The sequence below is a fragment of the Rhinopithecus roxellana genome, chromosome 16 (genome assembly GCF_007565055.1).
Source record: "Rhinopithecus roxellana isolate Shanxi Qingling chromosome 16, ASM756505v1, whole genome shotgun sequence".
NCBI lineage: Eukaryota > Metazoa > Chordata > Mammalia > Primates > Cercopithecidae > Rhinopithecus > Rhinopithecus roxellana.
This window is the reverse complement of record NC_044564.1, coordinates 94,922,102-94,945,991: the sequence shown is the minus strand read 5'-3', so window position 1 is coordinate 94,945,991 and position 23,890 is coordinate 94,922,102. Positions and strand designations below refer to the sequence as shown.

The 23,890-nt window shown below is 49.7% G+C and overlaps 2 protein-coding genes across 3 annotated transcripts in view; one reads left to right on the top strand and one right to left on the bottom strand.

Annotated features, from left to right (window-relative positions):
- Positions 1-21,758, bottom strand: part of GSN (gelsolin) — a 64,232-nt gene extending 42,474 nt beyond the window's left edge. Inside the window, exons 1-2 of one of the 2 annotated variants that reach the window (XM_010355367.1) lie at positions 21,602-21,758; positions 8,484-8,574 (exon numbers count right to left, since the gene is read on the bottom strand). The gene's annotated coding sequence lies outside the window, so the exon portion shown is untranslated. The remainder of the gene's footprint in view (positions 1-8,483; positions 8,575-21,601) is intronic. The other variant, XM_010355368.2, reaches the window with a different exon arrangement.
- LOC104655864 (putative uncharacterized protein GSN-AS1) lies at positions 3,284-8,487 on the top strand. Its single transcript, XM_030919191.1, has 5 exons — positions 3,284-3,308; positions 3,406-3,539; positions 5,393-5,494; positions 7,378-7,576; positions 8,012-8,487. Exons 1-5 carry the CDS (start codon positions 3,284-3,286, stop codon positions 8,485-8,487), a joined length of 936 nt encoding a protein of 311 aa, XP_030775051.1.
- Positions 21,759-23,890: the final 2,132 nt, after the last annotated feature.

Below are 23,890 nucleotides of genomic sequence, written 5' to 3'. Positions count from 1 at the left end.
CCATGGACCTCAGTGCAGACAGAAAGAAGTCAGGATTCCTGAGTTCGGTCCTCTATGATCTGGGGCCCACAAGCCCTTGCAGTCTCACTGCCCACTAACCCCCCAACAATATTCCCTGTGCCATCGCCTCTATACAATCTCATCTGCCTGCTCCGGGAGACCAAGGTCTAGCCTTGGCTCTGCCTCCCTGTGTGACCTTGGGTAAGTTCTTTGCCTCTCTAGGCCTGTCTCCTCATTGGGCTACTGGGGCTTTGTGTAAATGAGACAAGATGAGGTAGTGAGTGCCAGGTGCCAAGAGGCTCAAGAAACGTTAGCCTGCAATCCACGGCCTCCTGTCTAGCACATCCACCCCCTCCTACAGCAGCTGTTAGCAATCTACTTCTTCAACTTTAACAGCAGCAGGTTCTCACTCTCTCTCCTAAGCTCTGGAATGCAGACGTGCTCACAGCCAGCACCAGCAGGCAGGGAGGGGAGCAGAAGGAAGACAGCTTAAAGGAAAATTACCCAGCTTTCGCCCCAGCCAATGCCGGTGCTCACAGCTATCTCAGAGAGGGAATCTGGGGGCCTGGCAACCCTTTCCTGCGCCGTGGGCTTGGCCCCAAGCCTTGACCCCATCTGAGCTGGTGGGATGGCGGGGGGTTACTCTGGCCACCACTCCTCTGGGGCACTCCCACTTTTTGGCATCCAAAGAGACAGGGAGGAGGAGGGAGGAAAAAAAAAAACCAGACAGGCCTTTGTGAAGAGGAGAAAGTTGGTTCCTGCCATTGCTTGCTGGGGCCCCAGGCACCAACATAATGGAGGATCCCCAGTGACAAAGGGTCCCACAGTGGCTGAGAGCCTGCCCAGTTGCCATAGCTCAAGTCTCAAACCCTGAGTACCATGTCTCTGCATCATAGAGTTTGTGATGCCCCGTGTCACATACCCTGTAACTATGCCACCTACCAGGCCCTGCGTTCCTCTTGCTTTGTCCCGTGTGTCTCCCTTGTAGTGGCATCTCATGCCTCTTACACCCTGGGTCATGTTTCATGCACCATGTCATGTCTGTTTTGTGACAGACTGTACCATGCACTCAATGGATTCCCCCCGCCTCAGTCTCCCAAAGTGCTGGGATTATAGGCGTGAGCCACCTCGCCTGGCCTGCTTTCTGTCTCTCTGAAGATCCAGACCTGTGTTCATTCCATCTCCCAGATCCCCTCTCTGAGATGGCTGTGAGTCCATCACACCAGGTCCTACCCCTTAGAAGTATGTGCCATAAACCTTGTCCTGGATCTATGAATTGTGTTGTCCCTTGCTTGATGATTCACATCAGGAAGGGGGCAGGATGATATTTAGGGAAGGCAGGCTCTGGGATGGACTCCCAGCCCTATCAACTATCATCTATGTGAGCCTGCAAAAGTGACTTCCCGTCTCAGTGCCTGTTTCTTCAGTTATAAAATGGAACTGATATTCACATTCACCGAGGATTAAAGTAGGTAATGCATGTAAGATGCTTAGTCTAGAAGCTGGCACAGAGTGAGTGCTTTAAAATGTTTGCTAGGCCTGTGCCAACCATGCCTGGGCATCTGTGTTATGTCCTGTGCCCTGCGTACCAGCCTCCCATGTGCCCAGTTCCTTGGGTGCGTCAGACACTGTGCACATTAGTGAAATTCAACAACCCCCTACAGGGAGAGTAGAATTATCCCTCTCATGCAGAGGAGTAATCGAAGGGCAATAATTTGCATGAGGCCACAGGGCCAGCTGGAATGAACACAGGTCTGGATCTTCAGAGAGACAGAAAGCAGGCCAGGTGAGGTGGCTCACGCCTAACATCCCAACACTTTGGGAGGCTGAGGCGGGGGGAATCCATTGAGTTCAGGAGTTCAAGATCAGCCTGGGCATCACCACAAGTCCCCATCTACAAAAAATACAAAAATTAGCCAGGCGTGATGGCGTGTGCCTGTGGTCCCAGCTACTCAGGAGGCTGAGGTGGGAGGATCACTTGAGCCCAGGAAGTTGAGGCTGCAGTGAGCAGAGATCACGCCACCGCACCCCAGCCTAGCAATCCAGCCTAGGCAATGAAACAACAACAATAAAACAACAAAGAGACAGAAAGCAGATGCGTGGTCAGCTATGGGGTGTGCGTAGAGACGGACGTAAGCAAGCATGAGGGATCCTTTTGGGGATGATGAAAATCTTCTCAACTGAATTGTGATAATGGTTGCATAACTCTGTAAATTTACTAAACACTATTGAATTGAGTGAGTTATGTGTATGTAAATTATATGTAAATTTACTCCAATAAATCATGTAAATTATATTTCAATAAAGCTGTTTTTCTTTAGGAAAAAAAAGCCCACGAGCTTCCAGTGCACTATTCTGCGAAAGCATTCTGCAAGAGAAGGGCGCTCTCTGTGGGTCAGTGAAGTTCAACCAGAGGCCAAGCTGCTCTGAGGCCCAGCTGGGAGCAGGTTTGAGCCCAGCGGTTCCCTAACACCTCTGTGGACCAGGTGTGCAGCAGGATCACCCAGGGAGCTCAGGAAACAATAGTTTCACAGGCCCCACCCCCAGCCTCTGAGTCTGTAGGTCTAGGGTGGGGCCTGGGAACCTGTGATTCTGAGGCTCAGCCAGGACTGGGCCCACATCTTCCTTTCACATTTGGGGAAACTGAGGTTAGCCAGGAGACGGGCCTGGTCAGACCTAGTTGATCAAACAGTGGGAGAGCCAGAGCTAGAATTAGAGCCCTTTCCTCTTCTCCTCTCTCCATTCCCTCCGCCTCCCTCCCACTCCTCCCCCTGTCCTCAGCCTCCCAGTGACTCAGGGCTCTGAGTCACCCAGAGGCCCCACAGAGGAAACTTCTTAGGAAAAACAATCGCCAAACAAAGCTTTCCCTGATCTGGAAACAGAATAGGCCCAGGGGGCCAAGAGAGGGAGGGGAGGGAGAACACAGCGTGGAGTCGGAGGCTCCAAGACTTGGAGACTTGGAGTCTCAGCCACTCCCTTGTGTGGGGCCCTAGATAGGGATGTCCCCACAATGCACGTCCCCACCTGCAAATAACACCTCCTATGCTAACAGATGCCCATTGTGATGAGGCCACAAGATGACTACTTTATAAGCATTGTCTTGTTGAATCCTCCCCAAAACCCATGGCTGGCATTGTCTCCTTTTATAGTTGGAGGAACAAAGGCTCAGAGAGGTTCAGCCCAGGTTTACACCATTAGGAATCCAGGGCTGTCTGACTCTGAAGTCCAAAGTCTGACTCTCACTTCTACACACCTTTAAAAAATACCTACTGCACACAGTGGCATGAAGATCAGCTCTCATCAGACAGGTAAGTCGAATGATGGCCACAGTGGCTGTTCAATCACAAACCGTCTCCTTTCTTTCTCTGTGTCAGGCCCTACCTTGGGACTTCCTGACCCAAACAGGAACACCAATAGTCATTCAAGTAGCTGTGGGCCCTGGGAGCACAAAGGAGGGAGCACCCACGCCCGAGGGAGCCACGGAGGAGGGGCATTGGGGCAGAGCCTTGGAGGACAAATGGAGTTTCCTCTTTGGGGAGGTAGGAACAACAGAAGCAAAGGCTCAGGGGCGTGGCCCGCACAGAGAAGTGTAAACAGTTTGAAGAGGCATGGCTGGGGTTGAGACAGTGGATACCTGGGGGAGAAGGGGTCTGACTGCTATGGAGTCCTGGCCTGATTCGAGGCACTGAGGATTTTTAAGCAGGGAGAGAATAGGATCGGAACTGGTTTCATCTCTGCAGAGGGCCTGGCTGGTGGTTGAACTAAGAGTCAGGAGTGGGACTTCCCCTTGGGTCTCCCTGGATTCCCTCCTCTGAGCTGGCTTCGGGGACCATCCCAGATCCCGTGCTACTCACCCACGGGTCAGAACTGCCCCCGAGGGCTTCTTCCTCGGCCATCACTAGGCTAGGGGGAGCTATGTGGGCCTCTCCTGACACAGGCCAACCTAATCATCTCAGCCTATAAATAGTACTCAGGATTAGTCTGGAAATAGCTGTGCCAAGCCAACTCCACAGGCATCACGGGCACGCACAGTTCCGGAAATGGTTCTTCTCCTCAACACAATTAAAACCCAACACTTCCTCAGGAAACTACTGTTCACACTCTGCTTTGCTTCCTTAAGCACGAGGCAGTCGGTTTTGGGGGAAGAACCTGCCTGCTTACTGCTGATTAGTGGGGGTATGCTTTGTGGAGATGAGGCCCTTTTCCTGCTTCTCCTTCTCTGAGGACCTGAGGGAGCCACTACCACTCTCTGGGCTTCAGTTTCCCCAAATGTAAACTAGGGAGGTGGGACATGATGCCATTTTTAACTTACCAGGATTTCAAAAATTAGAATTGTAATAAACATGTGAGCAGGGAGAAATGAACAGGTCCAGAGCCTGCCACGGAGGGTCTGAGTGGCCTTGGATGAGCCACTGTTCCTCTCTGGGCCCCAGATTCCTCAACTGTAAAATGAGGGTGCTGGGGGATGCTGTCCAAGGTCAACAATTTTTTTTAATTCCATTTTTTTGTTTAGTACATTTGAGAACCCAGCCAGCTGGCCATCCTATGCCAGCCTTGTGCTGAGTGCTGGGGATATAGGGACAAATAAAACCCAGTCCAGGCCTCTGTGTGCCCAGCCCTGCACCGGATCCCAGTGTGTAACAGCATGTCTAGTCCCCTCAGTGTCCCACTAGAGGCTTCCTTTGGGGCTGCTGGGGACATCTTGTTTCTAGTTGAGAATTCAGATTTATGTCCAAAGACAAGAACTCCCTGAGGGGCAGATTACAACATGGACTGAGCTATTACAATCGACAAGGACACAAAGCTAACACAGCCATCATTATACACCAGCCATGTGCTAAGGACTTGATTTCCCCATTGTTTAATCATCACCAACTCTATTATCACCCCCATTTCACAGATGTGGAAACTGAGGCTGAGAGGAGTAAGGGACTTGTCCAAGGGCACAGAGCAAGTCAGGGTTACAGTGATGTTTCAGGCCCAGACCTGTTTGCCTCTGGAGCCCAGGGTTTAACACACCCCAGTGCTACTGTGAAAGGGCTCTGGACAGGTCAGGCTGGCCGGCCAATGCGGGGATAACAGAACAGGGGCATGGAACAGAAAGGGGCATTGAGGATGTTGCTGTGTGTGTGCGGTGGGGGGAGTGACAAGGCTTCAGCAATGGTACTCATTCTCTCCAACCAGCTCCCAGCGCTGCCGTCCTCTGATCCACCCTCCGCTCTGCCTGCCATGGACTGATTGTTCTGAAATCCCATGGATCAAGTCACTCCTCAGCTGAAGACCTGTCCATGATTCCCTGGTACCCGGAGGATAGAAACCCAGCATTTAAAACCTCTCTGACCAGGTCTTCCGGTCAGCTCCCCACCTCAACCCTCACACTCCTGCTTACTAGCCCCCAGGCATAGCGGGCTCCTCCAGCGGCCAAGCCTTCGCCTATGGGGCCTTCTTGCCTGGAATGCCCAACTCCCCCTTCTCAGCCTTGTTTGACTCTCAAGTAGGAAAGGCACTCTTTGGCTCCCTGAGCCCCTTGGCACTTATCACAGAGCACTCTGGGCATTAACTGCCACTGTCTCCGTCTTGGACTAGAGTGGATATCCAAGGGCCGGGTGGTGTCTGATTCACCTCCCTCTCCAGTGCAGCAGCTCAGCAAGGGCTGACCGGGTAAACTAAAAAATGCAGAGAGCCGAAAGAATTCTGGGAAAGTGCACGTTTCCCAGGACTGCCCAGTGACAAGCCCTGTACCGAGGCACAGCATCAGGACACCCTGCTGTGGAAGAACCAAAAATTCCACCCTCACGGCTTATCAGTATGGTCCTTGTGCCTGTCTCGTTCAAGGGTTCTGATAATGAAATCTGGGCAAGTTACCCTCCTGCTTTAAAACTTCCAATGGTTCCCAGAGGTCTAGCATAAAATCCAAACTCAAGAGCCCACATAACCTAGGTGCCGCCTGGCCCCCAGGCCCTCCTCTTGCCATGCCCCCTCCCTGGCCAGCCTCCCTCACTTCTTTCAGTTCTTCAAGGACTCCCCCACACTAAAGCCTTACCCAGACCGCCTCTCTGCCTGGGGTGCTCCTCTGTTCCCTGCTCACTCAGCCACCTCCCTCTCCCTCTTCAGGTCTCACTTTTTAGGGGAGGCTTCCCTCATCTGTCCAGATAAGACCTCACTACTCCCACCCAATCCCATACGCTCCCATAACCCGATCATTTCCTTCACAGCAAGAATTAATCTTTGGTGTAAATAATGATCTACCAGAAGACCCATGAGGAATGGGAAGGTCTTGTTTTTTGCTGATTCTCAAACACCCAGCTCAGAGCCTAAGTGTCTCTCAAATGAATGAAGATATGAATGGATGAATGAATGAATGAATGAATGAACCTATACACATATATCAAGACAAGAAGGTGGGCAGAATCCTAGGGAACACTGAGGCAGAAAAAACAGGGCCCTGGGCCTGGCATCGTGGCTCACACCTGTAATCCCAGCAGTTTGGGAGGCCAAGGTGGGCAGATCACTTGAGGTCAGGAGTTTGAGACCAGCCTGGCCAACGTGGTAAAACCCTGTCTCTACTAAAAACACAAACATTAGCCAGGTGTGGTGGCACACACCTGTAGTCACAGCTACTCGAGAGGCTGAGGCAGGAGAATCATTTGTACCTGGGAGGAGGAGGTTGCAGTGAGCTGAGATCATGCCACTGCACTCCAGCCTGGGCACCACAGCAGGACTCCGTCTCAAGAAAGAAAAAAAAAAAAAGAAAGAAAGAAAGAAAAAGAAAAACAGGGCCTTAACTAAAAAAGACAGGAGGAAAAACAGGGCCCTAACTAAAAGAGAGGAGGGGCTCTAACTGAAAAAAAACCAGGGCCCTAACTAAAAAAGTCAGGAGGATAAACAGGGCCCTAACTAAAAAGACAGGAGGAAATCAACCAGACAGTGCAGCCTCCCAGAAGCAAAAGGAGGGAGCTTCTAGAACTGCACTAAAGACTGGTACATGGAATCCTGAGGAAAGCACTAGATTGGACACTGAGGAGGTCACTGGGGCCTCCATGATTGAACCAAGGTTCCGTGGAGGTGGGCACAGGGCTGGTACATTGCAGGGGGCAGAGGAGTAAAGGGGGGTGAATCAGCAAAGCTCTCAGGTGATGGGTGCTCAGCTGGGCCTATGCCAGCCTGGCCCTGCAGGGTCTGTGGAAGACAGGGCCCCTGTGTCACAGTTACCAAAAGCATCAACAGGACATAACATTCTTTTTGTTGACAGATCACTTTGAGGCAACTTGGCTTTTGGAGTTGTCAGGGCTCAGTCTCAAAGGCAGGCGCATCAGAGCCAAGACTCGGCCCTCAATTCCTCCTATTAGGGCAGCACTAGGGCCACCTCTTTGTCAGCAAAACTTTTGGGTAGCAGCTGATGGGGCGAGTCACCTTTCTGGGCCCAGCAGGCCTTTCGGGAATCCCTGGCTTTTGGAGCACAACATCCTGGGGACCATCAAAAAGCCCTTTCACCTGAGCTTTGGGAAAGAGGAACAGCTCCGGCTGTGGGCGGCTCATGTCACCATCTGGAAGCCAGTTGGGCCATGGCAGACGTGTAAGTCCTGTGTGCATTCACCCCCTTCTCCTTTTGGCAGAAAAGGGATAGTGTGGGCTGGAGGGGTGTTTTCCCGGGTTCTTGCACAATTGCTAATTAGAAATTCACTTCTGTTTGGGTGTTGGAAGCTGGGCGACTCCCCCTAGTAGCGATCCTTCCCGTCTCACTAGTCACAAAGCCCTTTGGCATCTACGAGCTCACTGGGTCCACAGAGCAGCTTTGTTAGGTGGGTAGGGGGAGACCAAGGCACCCGTCTTACAGATGGAAAAACCGAGGCTGCAGCTGGGAGGTGAGCCAGTCTCCTGGCTTCCAGCCCAGGAGTCTGCACTCCTCCCCCCACCTCCCCGCCTACTACAGCAGGTCACCTGTGAATCTGATAGTCAGGGGGGCCCCACCCTGCCAGCTGGCCCCAGTGGGCATGACTCATCTGCCTTCCCCATGACTCACACACCTCGGGTGCTCCTCCTCTGGTCAACAAGTCTGGAGACTCGGCAAATGGACCCCCAGTTTTCTCACCTCTCCAAAGCCTCTGGGAAGAATTCCTGCACCTCCTCTTTATGGGGACTCTACTCTTCTACAGAAGAGCCACCAAGGCCTTGAGAGGGAAAGCCACTCTTCTAAAGTCACACAGCAAGCAAGCAGCACAGCCAGGGTGGGAGCCAGGCATCTGGGCACTGAGCCCAGTCCCTGCCTCCTCCCCACAAGATCACTCTCACCTGACCTCCCTCTCAAGGGCAGGAAAGGAGCAGAGACGCACTCTGAGCCTTATTGGGAAGACCTCAGGGACTCCCACTGAATCCACTGCGGCTACAGTGGCTGCTTCCACCACTGAAGTCTCCTCCAGGCTTCCCTGGGCAGCCAGGGCGGGGTTTAACAGGAGGACAGGTGTCTGCATTGCTCTACCTACCTAACAGGGCTGTGCAGGGTGAAGAGCGCTGCTCTGTGGGAAGGCGCCTGGACCAAGGCCAAAGCACTGGACAAAGAGCTATGAGCACCACCTGTAAAAAAGGGGCACAAGAATGTCAGCCTCAGGGGCAGTTCAAGGTTATCTGGTCAAATCCCCATTTGATGTTTCAACTCCTTTCCTCCCCTCCACCAGGGGTCACACAATCAGTACTTGCACACATCCGGCAACAGGGCACTCACTACCTGCCAAGGCTGCAAGACCTGCTGCTGGAGGCTTTGGCTGGGTAAAAGAATTTTCCTAAGGACGCCCTAAAATCTCTCTCTTCTTATGTACCTGCTGGTACTAGCTCTGCCTCCTTCTGGGTCAGCCAGAATAGGTCTGTCCCCCTCTTTCCTGATGACACTTTGGAGATTTGAAGATAGTGATCCTGGGCCCCTCAAGTCTTCTACAAATTGTACACCCCCTTTCCTCCAGCTCTTCCTGAGACCAGGGTTTGCGGTTCATTCACCCTGTTCCCTGATCTGCTCCAGATGAACTCTGTCCCTACTGACAGGACAAGACCCAGAATTAGACAATCAGACAAGTTCTACCCAGGGCAGGGCGAGCAGGACTCTCACCTCCTTCATTAGAGATATCATGCTTCTATTCATTGAGCCTAAAATCCCATTCACATTTAAGGCAGTCCTATTGCATGGCTGAATTCAGTTTACAGTCAACCTCAGAGTTGTACTTTAGGACTCTGGAGTTATATAAACTGGGCCCTCACTTAACTGTGTAAGTTGAGCAAGCTACATCACTTCTCCGAGTCTCAGTTGCCTTCTCTGTTCAAGATGGATAATATTAGAACCTACAATGAGATCAAACATGTTCAGGGTTTTGCACAAGGCATATGTTTACTCTAATTATTACCCTGATTATTAACTAAATTTCTAAGTCTTTTGCCTGCAAATTGTATCTTTCTCATCCTGCACATCCTGTTGATTTGTCATGTTCACAACTCTGTGCCTCAGCATCACTCTATTATTGTTCTAATGCACTACTGCTGAGCAAGACTACGTTATCAATGTCTGGTGACAGGACTTTCTCTCCCTCTAGGCTGTAAGCTCCTCAGAGGCAATGATTCTGTCTGCTTCACCTCTGAAGCTTCAGCATGGCATGTGCCCAGCAGATGGCAGGGCCAGTGGATATATGCTAGATGAGTGGATGAAGGACCACCCCACATCAGCTCATCGTGGAGTATGCAGTTCAGTCCCCCCGCCTCTCAGGGACAACTTGGATCTTTACCCTTCCTCGCCACTAAGTATTCCAGTCAGCTACATTCAGAGGAAAGCTGAGCAAACTGGCTCCTGCCCACACTGGAAAATTTCTCTGCCTAACCCAGCTTCCCCAAGCCGAGGGGAAGGTCCAAGATCCCGAAGGTGGCAGGGCCATGCAGGCTCCTGGGATTAAGACACAAACAAGCCCTGTTCTCAGGCTGACAGTAAATGATCCAGACAGTCTTGATGACTTGTGCATTGTGACTAACACGGGATACAGCCACGGAAGTGGAGTCACGGTACCCAAAACCAGAGACATCAGAGGCAGACACTTATCTGGGCTGCAGGACCTGGTGCCCACTTCTGTGGGCCTTTCTCAAAGACGATGGCAGAAACTTCCTGGTTCCAAGGGACAGGCCAAAGCAGAGGTGGGTTTTGTTTTCCCGCAAATGACTAATGACCTCCCGCGCTATGTCAACTCTGTGTGAGGATGAGCCTTTCGAATCCAGCTCCACTTCTTTCTCCACACCCCAAATTGCACTCTCATCCTCAGATGCATATTGCAGTGCTGCATTTGTTCCCAAGCGCAACCTGCTCCTCCCCAACTGCACCTCATCTCAGCAAACAGCACTACCATCCACCATCCACCATCTACCATCCACCATCCATCCGGTGGACCAGTCCAGACACCAGGTTCTCACCCTCCTCAACACACCACCTCACCCCTTTGCTCTGTCACTCTCCCTTCCAATGTATCACCATGTCTTGCTAGTTCAACCCCTGACTGCCTCCAGAGTATCCCCTCTTCTCTCCACCTCAACGCCAATATCTTGGTCCATAACCCCATCACCTCTCGCCTGCATGACTGCAGAACCTTCCTAACTGATCCTCCTGCATCCTCTCCCTCCTACTATGCATCCTCCTCAGAGCAAGCCCAGACCATGCCACTCCTCTGCCCAGACTCTACCATGGCTCCACTGTGGCCCCAGATAAAGTCCAAGATCCTTAACAAACCTCTCCACATTCTTCATGACCTGTCCCCTTCAACTCCTTCAGCCTCAGCCCTCATGGCTTCCTGTCTTCCACTATACCCCACCAGGCTCCAGCCAGATGCAACAGCACTCTGTTCCTGAGTCCTCCATGTAGTTTCTGCACAGCCCTCCACACCCACTAGTCTTCCCAGTCACACTCTACAGTAATAGTCTATTTGCAAGTCAGCCTCCCCAGTTGCTCCCATGTATCCCAGAGCCTGGCCTAGGGCTGGGACCACTGCAGCTCAAGATTTACCAAGTAAGAAACTATGACTCCCATGCGTGCACACGTGTGTAACATACGTGCACATGCACACACACATTCGCAGAGCCGGCTAAGAGTGCAGATGCTGCCATCTATGGGCAAGAAAAGCATTACACCCTTCCTGAGATTCAGACACACCCCAGGAGCCTCCGAGCTCTCAGACTCAGCAGGGTTTAGAATTAGCCTCAGCTAACTCCAAGTTGGTCTGTTTTCCATTTTGGACCTTAAGGCTGCAGCAGTTTAAAAACAAGGTCGGCAAAAACCACTGACTCTAGTCCACCGCCCACACACTCCAGATGGAGCCATAAAGAGAAGGGTTGCGTTCCAGTACTCACAATCCCAGCCCGGGGCTCTCACTACGTGCCTGTTTGCTGAATCATATCTTAGGGCATAGGAACAGAAGATGCCTTCCAAAAGTCTCAGCTGTGGAAAGGCCAGCCTTTGGGGAGAGAGTTCGCCTGGTGAAAGTGTGCAAGCCACCACGGAACCCTGTCTGTCTACGTGGCTAAAAAGGAGCTTTCTGCTCTGGAGGTGGGATCAGGGGAGGCTGGAGCAGAGCATTTTTCTCTCCTAAAGGACTGCTCCCAGCTCATTGGAAGGGCCTTCAGACCTGATGGGAGTAACATGATATCTATCCATTAATGCCATAAGGGTCCGAATGGCCACCCCAATAACAATAGTTATCATTTTCTATGCATCTTCCAAGCGTTAAACTCTGCAGGCATCATGTCTCATTGTCGCAATAACTCTACCAGGCAGCAATCTTTGTCTTCATTTTGCAAAGCTAGGACACAAGCTCAGAGAGGTGAAGTAATGTGCTCAGGGTCACACAGCTAAGATGTCTGGGCAGTTCCCACCAACGCAGGCTGCCTCCCCTACGTCTTAACCTCACTATATTTCAAAGCCGTAAGGCTAGGCCTCTTGCTCACTAGAAAAACAAACAAACAAACAAAAAACACGCAAATCTTCGGGTACTCTAGATCATGGGCCAGCAAAGTTTTTCTGTAAAAGGCCAGACCGTAAATATTTTAGGCTTCATAGGCTACACACCCTCTCTGTTGCATATTCTTCCTTGTTTGTTCGTTATTGTTGTTTTTTAACAACACTTTAAAACTATAAAACCATTCTTAGCTTAGAGGTATACAAAAACAGACTGGGGCCTCCGGAGGGCTGTAGTTTACATCCATAAATACAAAGAGAATAATGTTTATAATCACAAATACAAAAACTTCTGGTGAAAAGGTTGATCAAATGCTAGCTGTATTTCTCCCCCTTCCAATGGCTTTCCACTGAGTCATTCTCTCTCCTAAAGAAGGACCCTACTTTGCTCCATAATTAAGCAGCAAAGTATTTCAAGGGCTGTTCAGATTCTAGAAACTCATAGCTGCAGATAAAATAGATAAGCCAGATATCGAAGACAAGACATTACAAGATCCGGGCTCCAGACTAGACCCTGTTACTGTGACTTGCTTTTCAGCCCTGAAACAAGAGACTTGCCTCTTAAGCCCCTTATCTCGTAAGTATTGATTCTACATGAATAATAGATTGATTTCAAATCTTACAACTGAAAATGTGATCCCTGGACCAGCGACATCAGCATCACTAGAAATTGTGGAACCAGAATCTGCATTTTAACAAAAGCCCCAGGTGATCTTAGAATGCTCTAGAACATATTTTCTGCCCATCTGAAACACAGTCCACAAAATCTTTGTTAGCAATGAGGAGAGAAAGGGTCTACAGACATCTTTCATGATGTCATGGTATTAAGTCCCTGACCTAAACACGGACCAGTGACTTCATAAAGCATTCCACTCTAGGACCAATTGACAGACCAAGATCTACCACCGGATCTTAAAGTAAAACCTTAGCCAGGCAGAAAGTAGACCTAGGGAAACAGGAGAAGGTGCTATTCCCCATATTATGGAGTGCGGAGGGGAATAGGTTAGAGAAATGACTTACCCAAGACCACACAGCCAAAACAAACTAAGTGGGCGTGACCACCACCAGGTTTCTTAATCTTCCTTGGTCAGGCCTTAGGTTTCATGAGAACTGAAATCATTTCGGTTTGGTAGAGCAGCAATCAGAGGGCTTGCTGTTGGCTTTGGGAAATTTACTTGCTCTCTCAGGGCACAAATATCTGTAGCCATGAAGTGAGCGGGTAGAGCCAGGCGATTCCTAAGGCCCTGCCATAAAAGTCACGTTCTGGAAAGTTTTGAGATGACGAGGCAGTCAGGAGGGGTGCCCTATGCCAAGGGTCACCGCAGTCACACCAAAGTCTCTTGGGGATGGGACCTCAGAGCCAAGTCCTTCAGTCCTTTGTGAGGAGGCTGAGGAGGGACCTGGTGTGGGCCCTAGTCATGCATCCCCTTGGGGCCACCTCAGCTGGTCACCACAGGCTGGCATGCATGCTAAGGATGTAGCCCATTTTACAGATGAAGAAAATACGTCCTCAAGAGGGACTAGGGCTTCTTACCAAAGCAAAGAATTTTTCCCTTCAGCTGACAACAGTGCAAGGGTACCCTGTATTCAGAAAACCTAACATGTGAACACACAGATGCGTGCAAATGGTTGATCTGGGAATAATCAGGCTCTTTATAAATAGCGCATTCTATTTTACCGACAGATTCGTTACAAAAAGGATTCATTCTGGGCTTTGATGGCGAAGCTCCCAGTGCAATGCCTCTCACACTTGAATTTGCACATGAATTCCATGGGGATCTTGTGAAAATCTGGATTTGGATTCAGTAGGCCCAAGGTGGGTAGGGTTGCCACATAAAACACGAGATGCCCAGTTAAATCTAAATGTCAGAAAGACATTAAGATGTCTTGGTATAATTATGCCCCAAACCCTCCTTGGCATACTCATGCTTAACTGGCACGCTGTTTGTTATTTGCTAAATAAGGCAACCCTAAAGGTGGAGCCTGAAATCCCACATTTCTGAAAAGCTCAAAGATGAAGCCTTAGTGCATTTAAATGCAATTTAAATCTATGAAAACTATGTTTATGCAACTATGAATTTTATGGTCTTTTTTTTAAGACCACTGAACAGGCTAGGCAGGCATCTCTCACCTTCTAAAAGAGCATAGAAAGAATTCTGGCTGCCACTGGAACTGGGAACTTGCCTTCCAAAAGAAACAGGTACTGTGGTGGGAGGGGCGGTGGAAGGGGGATGGGTACTGGCCAGCCCACAAAAGCCCATTTTACCTCCGTTCTAAACAACACAGTTCCGCTGGACTACCACTTCCTGAACTGAAGCTTAGGATGTCAAGAAATATGGCCGTTTCTTTTCTGAGTCCATTAAATGGGAAGGATCTGTCCCTACCTGCTTCCTTCCCAGGGCTCTTTGGAGTCAGATGAGATAATGCAAATTCCCCGCATCCACATGATTGCACTGGCCAAGCATCGTGTTAGATACTTTGTAGAATTCTGTGAAGTGAGTATTGAAGCCCTAACTGTATAGCTGAGAAAAATGAAACTCAGTGACGTGATGTCCTCAAGGTCTTACGGCAAGTGCAAAACATAAACTGGAAGGAGAACCAAGTTCTCTCCGCTTCTTCGGCCTGGCAACCTAACTTGTTATGCTTTATTGCTGCTGAATTGTTCAAGTGTATTTGCCAAATGAATGAATGAAATGCAACATTTCAGGAAAATGGTCACTGTACTCTATAACAAGACAGCTGAGCTTTTTATAACCAGCTTCAGATGCTCCTAAAGAATGCTGCCACTCTCATGGATGGCTGGTAGGAATAAGGACTACTGTAACCCTTATGAGCAGAAATTTAGCATGACAGAGATTCTTCGCTTGGCCAAACTTTAGCCAGGCTTCTGAACCTTCTCCTAGGCCCACCTGTGCACTTCCTTATAAAATCCAGTTTTAGCAAAAGAACCCTGCTAAGTCTGTTTAGCCAGAACCCCTCTTCCTTGATATCTGATCGGGCTCCTCATCCTCCACCATGCTCCCAGTGATGTTTGAATCACCCTGGTTTGTCTTCATCAATACTTTTGTTAGGTCGGTTTAGCAAGAATACCCCTTATTCCCGAGCTTCCTCTTAGTAATTTTCCATCCGCTGACCCCCACCCTGCTCCGCAGCCAGCAATTCCCACTCACCCATGCTGTATTAGGAGATGAGTCCAAACTCTCTCCCTCACTGTAGGACCTGTTGCAGTGGTCCCTATACCCAAGGTGATGGTCCTGAATAAAGACTTCCTTGCTGTGTTTTAACAAGTATCACTGAATTTTTTTTAACAAGAAAAAGCTATAAAATGTGTCATTTTTGACTCAGGAACTCCATTTCTAGGGCTCTTTTCTAGGAAATAATAAGAGAAGAACACACACAAAAATTATGCACTAGGTTGTTCACTGCAGTATTGTTTATAAACTGCCTAAATGTTTCATAACTGAGGATCATTAAGGGAACACGGTATATGCACACCAAAGATAGAATAATAGTAAGTGACGAAAACTCGGGTGGGCATTTATTTCCACTATAACGAAAAAAAGTAGGAGGCAAGTCCCTTGTTTCAGGGCTAAAGAGCCAGTGACAGTAACAGGGTCCAGCCTACAGCCCAGATCTTTTAATGTCTTATCTTTGATATCTGACTTATCTATTTCATCCACAGCTATGAGTTTCTAGAATCTGAACAGCCCTTGAAATACTTTGCTGCTTAATTGTGAAGCAAAGTAGGGTCCTCTAGGAGACAGAGACTCAGTAGAAAGCCGTGGAAGGGAGAGAAATACAGCTAGCATTTGATAAACCTTTTCGCCAGAAGTTTTTATACTTGAGATTATAAACATTATTTTCTCTGTATCTGTGGATACAAACTACAGCCCTGGGGAGCCCCAGTCTTGGTTCTTTGGGGTGATCTTGGGCAAATTCTGTCTCTCTGAGCCTTTTTGTTAATAAATAAAAAGCATTATTTTATTTTTTAATCCCCTGGACTATTGGAATAAAAGATTTAAATTAGAATAAACATTTATCTACTTAGGTATAGTATGCTTTTAAAACTTTTAAAAATTAAATGTAAAAAGAATCCTTAATATCATGAGAAAAATATTTATGATATAACGTTGAGAAAAAACAAAGTCAGAACAGAAAATTATAAATACATGATAACCACAATTGTGTGGGGGTAAAAAAGAAAATGCACTGAAAATATCAGGAAGGAAGGACACCCAGATGTTGGCAGTGATTTTCTCTGGTTAGTTATGAACACTTCTTTTTTTATATATACTTTTTTATTTTCTAAATTTTCTATCACAAGTGTAATAGAAATAATAAGGGGTGGGGGGCAAAGGTCCTTGGAGGTAGGGAGAAAAAAGTACACATGCCACCCACACCATCAACCACACCCAAAAAGTTAACTAGTATTTACTTAGTATCCACCAAAACCCAGCCCAGCCACAGCCTCTGTAATAGGAAAACTAAGGGCCAAGGCCCACCCTGAAGGCTCACATATGTCAAATATATATACTTTGCTTGGCAAATAAGTCTGGCCCTGATGATATTCTTATTGAGGTTGGAAAATAACAGGACTGTTTGCTTAGCCAGTTCAGCAGAATAAAACGAATCCATTCCCACTGGTGTGACCCTTCACTGGAGTTCCCTGCGAGGCTCCACGGCTTAAAGCCTTTCTGGATCACTCTTGGGAAGAGTCGATTTCAGGGATACTTTATAGCCCAGGAAGAAAACTGTTCTCATCCCTTAACCCAAGCACTGCATGCAAGAGGTGAAGAGGCATCCTGTGAGGCAGAGCAAGCAAGGGACAAGGGAGGAGCAGGAGGGCCTGGGAAGGAACCTGACAGGCCATGTGTGGCCCCTGGGGACCCCTGGGCAAGGGTGCTCTCGTCTCCAGGCCTGAGTTTCCTCACTGGTAAAATGGGTCACATAATGACAACCCCAGGACTACTGTGAGACTCAAAGAAGAGAATGTAAGTCCTTTTACTGTTCTGAGCCTCAGTTTCCTCATCTGTAAAATGGAGTCAATATCTCTCCCTCGTAGATCTGTTAAAAGATTAAAAAAGGCAGTGAAAGCAAAAGGTGAACATACATAGTAAGTGTGTTACATATGGTGGCCATTATTATTGTTGCTTGTAGAGCAGGGAATGGGATATATAAACGGAATCCTAGACCTCAACTTTCTTGTCTGCAAAATGGGGCAATCAATTCAGTCTGAAAACATTAAATTCAAGAACAGTAGCTGAATCACCAGCTGTACCACTGCAGGCTCACTTTGTGTCTCAGACATGCTGAACCCAAGTTCACGTGGGGAGCACAAAGCCCTCGAACTCAGAGGCCATCAGAGCTGGGAAGGCCGACATTATGCTGTCCACCCCACAGTGCAGAATGGACACTGGGGCCCAGAGAAAGGCATGCATTAGCCCAAGTCACCCAGCACTTTGTCACTGGCAAAGCCAGGACCCAAGTCCAGGCCTTCAGCTGCCCATCCTTGCCCACAACACCCACTGCTTTTCTCTGCCCTATTCTTAAATTGCTGATGTGGTCCCAGGCAGGGCAGAGGAGAGCAGGCATATGGCAGGGGAGGGAGAGAGGGGAGGGGAAGCTGGCCAGCAGCAGGAACTGAGCCTGCCTGTGGTCTCCAGCTTCACAAACCACATCAGGCTGAAATATGACACACGCTCACTCAGTTGAAAGCGAGGAGATATTTTTACTTAACATCCCCCGGCTGCCTAAACACTGGTCTCTTTTTTTCCCTTCCTCCCAAAAATGCATAACCCCTGGGACGTGCTTTTCTCTGCTTCTGCTGGCATTTTCTCAGGGAATAACCAAGGAGCAGGAGGGTGCCCATGTTTCCTGGCTTTGCCAGATAGATTTCCAGAACGTGGGCTCAACTGATGAAAAGCGGGGACCAGTCCTGGCTGGGCTCTCACCTCACCACATGACCTTGCTGGGCAAGTCCTGTGTCCTCTTGGAGTCTTGATTCCCTGAAATGGAGGGGAGACTGACCTACATTCGAGGGTCCTGTGGATGGCACAGGAAAGTATGAGTTTACAAACAGCCCTGGGAGGCCCCTCCAGACCTCTCTGCTGCAGGGCTGAGCTCTCCAAGCTCTGCACACCGACTCCCACCCCTCATAACAGCATAACAAACTCCCTTACCAGTTCTCCTAAAGCCAGGACTAGAAAGAATTTTCAAGAGAATGTTTAGTGCCGTCATTAAGAGCTATGGCTCTGTCGTCAGACCTCTGGAATCCTTGCACCATCACCCAATAGCCACACAACCCGGGGCACGTTATTCAGCCTAAGACTCAGTTTCCTCATCTGTAAAAGAGGATACTAGTATCTACCTCAGAGGAATTGCAAGGAATCAATAAAGTAATTAATATTCCAGTGCTTGGTATATTTAAAACATAGCTTTTTTTTTTTCCTTTTCTTTGTTTGTTTTGAGACAGTCTTGCTCTGTCACCCAGGCTGGAGTGCAGTGGCATGATTTCGGCTCACTGTAACCTCTGCCTCCAGGGTTTAAGCAATTCTTATACCTCAGCCTCCCAAATAGCTAGGATTACAGGCCCATCCCACCACGTCTGGCTAATTTTTGTAATTTTAGTAGAGACGAGGTTTCACCATGCTGACCAGGCTGGTCTCAAACTCCTGGCTTAAGCCATCCACCCAAATCAGCCTTCCAAAGTACTGGAATTACAGGTGTGAGCTACCATGCCCAGTTAAAAGATAGTTTTTTATTATTATCATGCAAACCAACATCTCTCCATTTTACAGATGAGGAAACTGAGGCTCAGAGAGATAGTATTTGCCCAAGATCACCCGAAGAACCAACACTGGGGGTCCATTTCCAAGTCAGTGCTTCTAACTTCTCTCACACCTGTGGTCTCTGATAAGCAAATAGATACACTCAGAGACCGCAGAGATAGGATGTAAAAGTTTAATAAAAGAAAACCAGAGATCAGTGTCTCAGCAAAGTACCATAGACCAAGCAGAAATCATCTCTATGACCCACGTCACAAATGACCCAAACTATTCACATGGAGTAGGGGAAAGTGGCCCACTGTCACTGGATGGCTAAGAGTGAAGGCATCTAATCAATGTGTTTGGCAGAAGCGCACACACACCATTGTTAACAGTGGCGACCTCTGAGGAAAGAGGAGGGCTTGGAGGGATAAAGATTTATGTTTGAATCTTTAACAATATTTTTTGTTTGTTTTAAAACTCATGAAAAAGAAAAAAAAATTACAATGCTGAATACCTTAGCAGCCTTCTCCAGTAGGTATAGCCTGTTGTCTGCTTTTAGATGAAATTTATAGCAGGTTCTGAGACCTTCAGCTGGGCTTCCAGAATCTGCTGCTCTGACCCATCCCAGTGGCCACTTCTCTAGTTCAGACCTGCATTCTACTTCACTTGAATCATGCAACAACCTCCTCAGGGCCTTCCTGCCTCTAGATCAGCCTGGTCCAATGCATCCCCTACATCAGCCATTCAGAATAATGAGTTTTTAAAAATCACTGCTCTGTCAAAACCCTTTCTCAGTTCTTCATTGCCTTCAGGATGAAGTCCAAACCTTTAGCTTATAATCTAGTTCCATTTTCATTTAGAGTCTCAACTCCCACCACCCCGCCCTTCTCCCATCCTCCACTCTAGCCACTTGGATGGCTCAGAAAACCTCAGTGCCTTTGCACAAGGGGTTCCTGCTTCTCAGAATGTCTTTTCCTCCAACTCCTGTTTCTCCTGGTAAATGATTACTCATTCTGAGGTCTGGCTCACCCAGACAAAATTAGTCACTCCTCTTGCAGGCTGAAGTCACTCTTAATATGGCACGAAAGTGTCAACCACTATAGATGACAAGCATCTTGAGGACAGAGAGCTCTGTCCTCTTCCGAGGTTGTTGGGCCCCTCGCAGGGCAAAGCACAGAACACAGGCCCAGAGAAGGGCTGAAAGGAGAGAGGAGGGGAGGAAGGAAATGCCATGCAGGGCAAACTCTGCAGCCACCCCTCCTCGGAGCAGCCTGTTTCCAGGCTCATGTTAGTCCCTAATAAAAGGACTATGGAAAATTCTGGAGTAAACTTCCCTTCCCTGATTCACACAGAAACCTTCTTTGCTGCTGTGTAACTCACCGAATGCCAACCCAAGCTCCCCTGGCTGTTTACAATTTCCCTGACATTTCTAAATAGCAAGGCCCCAGAAAGAAAAATGGAGTTTCAAAGGAGCTGAAAGCCGACCGTTCCCACCCCCATCCTTCCTCCTCTGTTTCCAAGCCTCTCTCCCTTAACAGCCCCAGGAAACACCAACCAGCATCCCCAAGTGTGTATGTATGGGGGGATGGGGAATGCTTGTCCCTTTAGTGAACGGAACACCCAAGAAGGAGGCTAAAGTCCCTCCCTGCAAGGAATCCGCAAAGGGCAGACTGGAATTGGGTCCCAGCCCTAACCTGCCTCACTGTGTGACAACTAGCCCATCATAAACTGAGTCCTTGACTTTTCTTAACTGTGAAATGGGGATGGAGTAAGATTCTAGCAAGCTATGGTCACTGTAAAGGGCAGAGCGGTGAGAGGTCCTGGTGCCCTGGTCAGAAATGTGGTCCTGGGAGAACAGGACACACAGGATAAAGTCTTTGAAAAGTCCCCAAAGGTCAAACAAAAGCGAGAGGCACCTCCCCAGAGGCCCCGCCTTCCACCAAGTCCAATTACCCTCAGGACAGCCTAGAATGAGTTCTGGGTGTTTTAAAAGCCCCTTCCATGCTCTGAGGAGGGTGTGAGGACAGGATAAAGCGGCAGATGTCTGGGCAGAGAAGGAGCTAGGAAGAAAGCCAATGTCTCCTGCTCATCCACACCCCCAGCCCCCAGCCTTCCAAGGACTGGCTCTTCTCCCCGGGCACTGCCCAGACCAGCCAACCTGCACTGGACCAGAGGGAGTTGCTGTTATTTAGGTTTTGGGGGCCTGGACCCCAGAAGACATGGGGGATCAGGGAGAAGGGGTTCCAATCACTGTCTTCAACTCCGAAAGAAGCTTCCGTGTGAGTCAGGGAAGGGAACACTGCAGGGCCGGGAAGGAGCCAGCACCTACAGGTAGCAGGCGCCCGAAGATTTCAGACAGTACAAGGAAGAACTTTCTAATAGTCCTCAGAAAGAGGAAGGAGCCGGAGAGGAAAGCAAGCACAGCTATCGTCCAGGAGGCAAGGGTCCTCTGAGTGGACTCCCCAGCGGAGTCATCGCCCAGACCGTAGCTGGTGGCCCCCTGCACGCCCGGCTCAGACACCCGAGGCGCGGGAGTGACCCCGGGCCAGTTCCCCCATCCCGGGGGCGGGGTCGAGGTTATTAGCTCAGGTGCTAGCAGCACAGTGGAATCACGGGGTGGAGGCCTGGCCCCTCCCCTCTCCTGCTCCAGCGTCTCCCCATCACCCTGCTCCCATCCACACTCTTTGGTCCCCTGGAAGACTGGAAAAGTGAGCGCGGAAGCCCTTTTCCAACGATGACCCCGCGGCCGGGCCGAGCTCCAGGCGCCGGCGAGACAGGACCGGGAAGGAAGGGAGAGGAAGGGCTCAAATCAGCCCGGGACCCCCAGACTCCCGGGGCCGGGGCTGCGCGCCTCCCCTACCTGCTGCTGCGGCGCTGGAGACGGCGGCTGCTGGGTCCAGCTGTGCTCAGCTGGTTCCGGGCGGCGGGGCTGGGGCGTTGCGGTGCGCGCGGCCGGGGTGGGCAGGGCGCGGGCGGGAGCCGCCCTCGGGGCGGGGCGGCCCGGCCGGCGGGTGGGGGAGGAGCGCCAGGCCCTCCCGTCGGCTGCAGGGCGGGTGGCTCTAAGTTCGCCTTCATCCAGGGCGACCCCTCGCTTCACCTCGCAGAAAGGCACCAAGCCCTCTGCTTTCCCCTGGAGGAAACTGAGGCCCGGAGCACGGAGGGGAGATCTGAAGAGGCCTAGGGTCGGGGAGGAGACCCAGGGCAGCTCCTGAGCTGGCCTGGGGCCAAAGAGCTCAGATGGGGTGGGCAGGCGAGCAATGCTCAACTAGCCCCAGCGGAGGCCGATTTCAGCCCCGGAGAGGACGGCCTTCAGGAGGCAAAGCCCTCGGAGAGTGACATAGGCTGCACGCAAAGCAGGGGAGATTCCTTTCCACGGAAGGGAGTAAAGAGGAAGAGCGATTCCCAGCTCATTCCGAATGAAGTAACGAAAATGCCAAGTGCATCCCTGGTCCTTAAAGTGGACCATTAAGCAGGCGCCGTGGAGTCAGAAGGGTCTGGTTTGGAACCCCAGACATCGACTAGTCCTGTAACTTTGGGCAAGCGAGCTCACATACCTAAGTCTCTGATTCCTCGTTTGTCAAATGGGCATCCTGCATTGCCTCTTCATGGGGCGATTGAGAAGACTCAGTGAGAAAAAGACCCTCAGCACAATGACAAGGCACTGTGGCTTCTGCATAAACGGATGTTCTTATTCGTGTCATAGCAGATATTGTTTGAGGAGATTGAGGAAATCCACACTGGGCAGAAAGATGAGTTGAAGGTCACTTTTAAACAAATGTAATACTTTGTTGATCTCAACAGCATCTCATATGCATTTGAGACGATACGCGTTTATAATGTGGCAAGGCATAGGAGGGCCTCCCAACAGTCCTGGTGCACACGTGGGTTCCCAGGGCTCTTGGAGTTGCCGCCTGACTCCAATTTGGAAGGATTCACACACTCAACAGGAGACTGCACCATATGACAGAGATGTCCATTCCCAGCCTGGGTGCTGGCAGCAGCCTCAGCCAGGGTAAAACTCCATCTTAACACAAGGTGAAATGTACTAGAGTCTGTAATTGCCAGGTGCTGGGGATCAGAGCAGAAAAGGCTGTTGTTTAGCACAGAAGCCAAGAGCACAGCGCTCACTTCCTGGTTTTTCTATTGAATAGCAGCCAGGGAAGCCACAGGACCCGGGGAGTCTCGCCCTGGCTTTTCCTCCTGCCACTCTTTCTTTGTTCAGCACCAGTAAATACAAGAACCATTTCTTGAATGCCTCATGCCATGCTCTGGGCTTCCCACGTATTACCGACTTTCAGTCTCACCTCCCTACCTGGCCTCCCAAGGGAGGCATTGCCATGTGTATTTTTCAGATGAGCAGGCCAAGCCCACAGAAAGGGTTAAGTACTCTCTGGAGGTCACACTACTGATACTGTGCAGTCTGCTGTTCTATGCCTGAGTCGTTGGCCCTCCCTTCTTTGCTCAATGTCTTATGTCACACTCTACCACCTTTCTTGGCTTGGGAAATTCTGCCGAGTTCCACTTTCTCTGAGAATAGATAGAAGCAAGGTATCCACCCCCCAGGGAGGCTCACACCGTCTCTGCTACACTCTGCTTTCTCCAGAGGCTGCCTGGGGCCCAGTGCAAGGCTGCAGGGGAGAAAAGAAAAACACAGGCTTATTTGACTCTGGACTCTTTGATTACAAGCCCCGGCATACACATGCCCTGGAATTATCTAACATATCATTTCCAGCCCCAGTAACTGCTCTCAGACAAAGGGAGGTGGAACTCTGAATCCGTGTCCCCATAGAACTGGAGAATTCCACATCACGATGGAGGAAACATTGGAGAACATCTGATCCAACTCCTCCCGTCAGAGATGGGGAAACTGAGGCCAAGAAAGCAGAAGGGTTCACATTCTAAGCTGGATCTAAGGTTCCACATTCTAAGTTTGATCAGATGCCTACCCATAACCCTGTAATTGCTCTATTTGGTGGCTGGAGAGGAACATGGGAACAGGGCATCACCAGGAATCATTAAAAATGATAATGAAGATTGGCTCACGCCTGTAATCCCAGCACTTTGGGAGGCCGAGGCGGGCGGATCACAAGGTCAGCAGATCGAGACCACAGTGAAACCCTGTCTCTACTAAAAATACAAAAAATTAGCC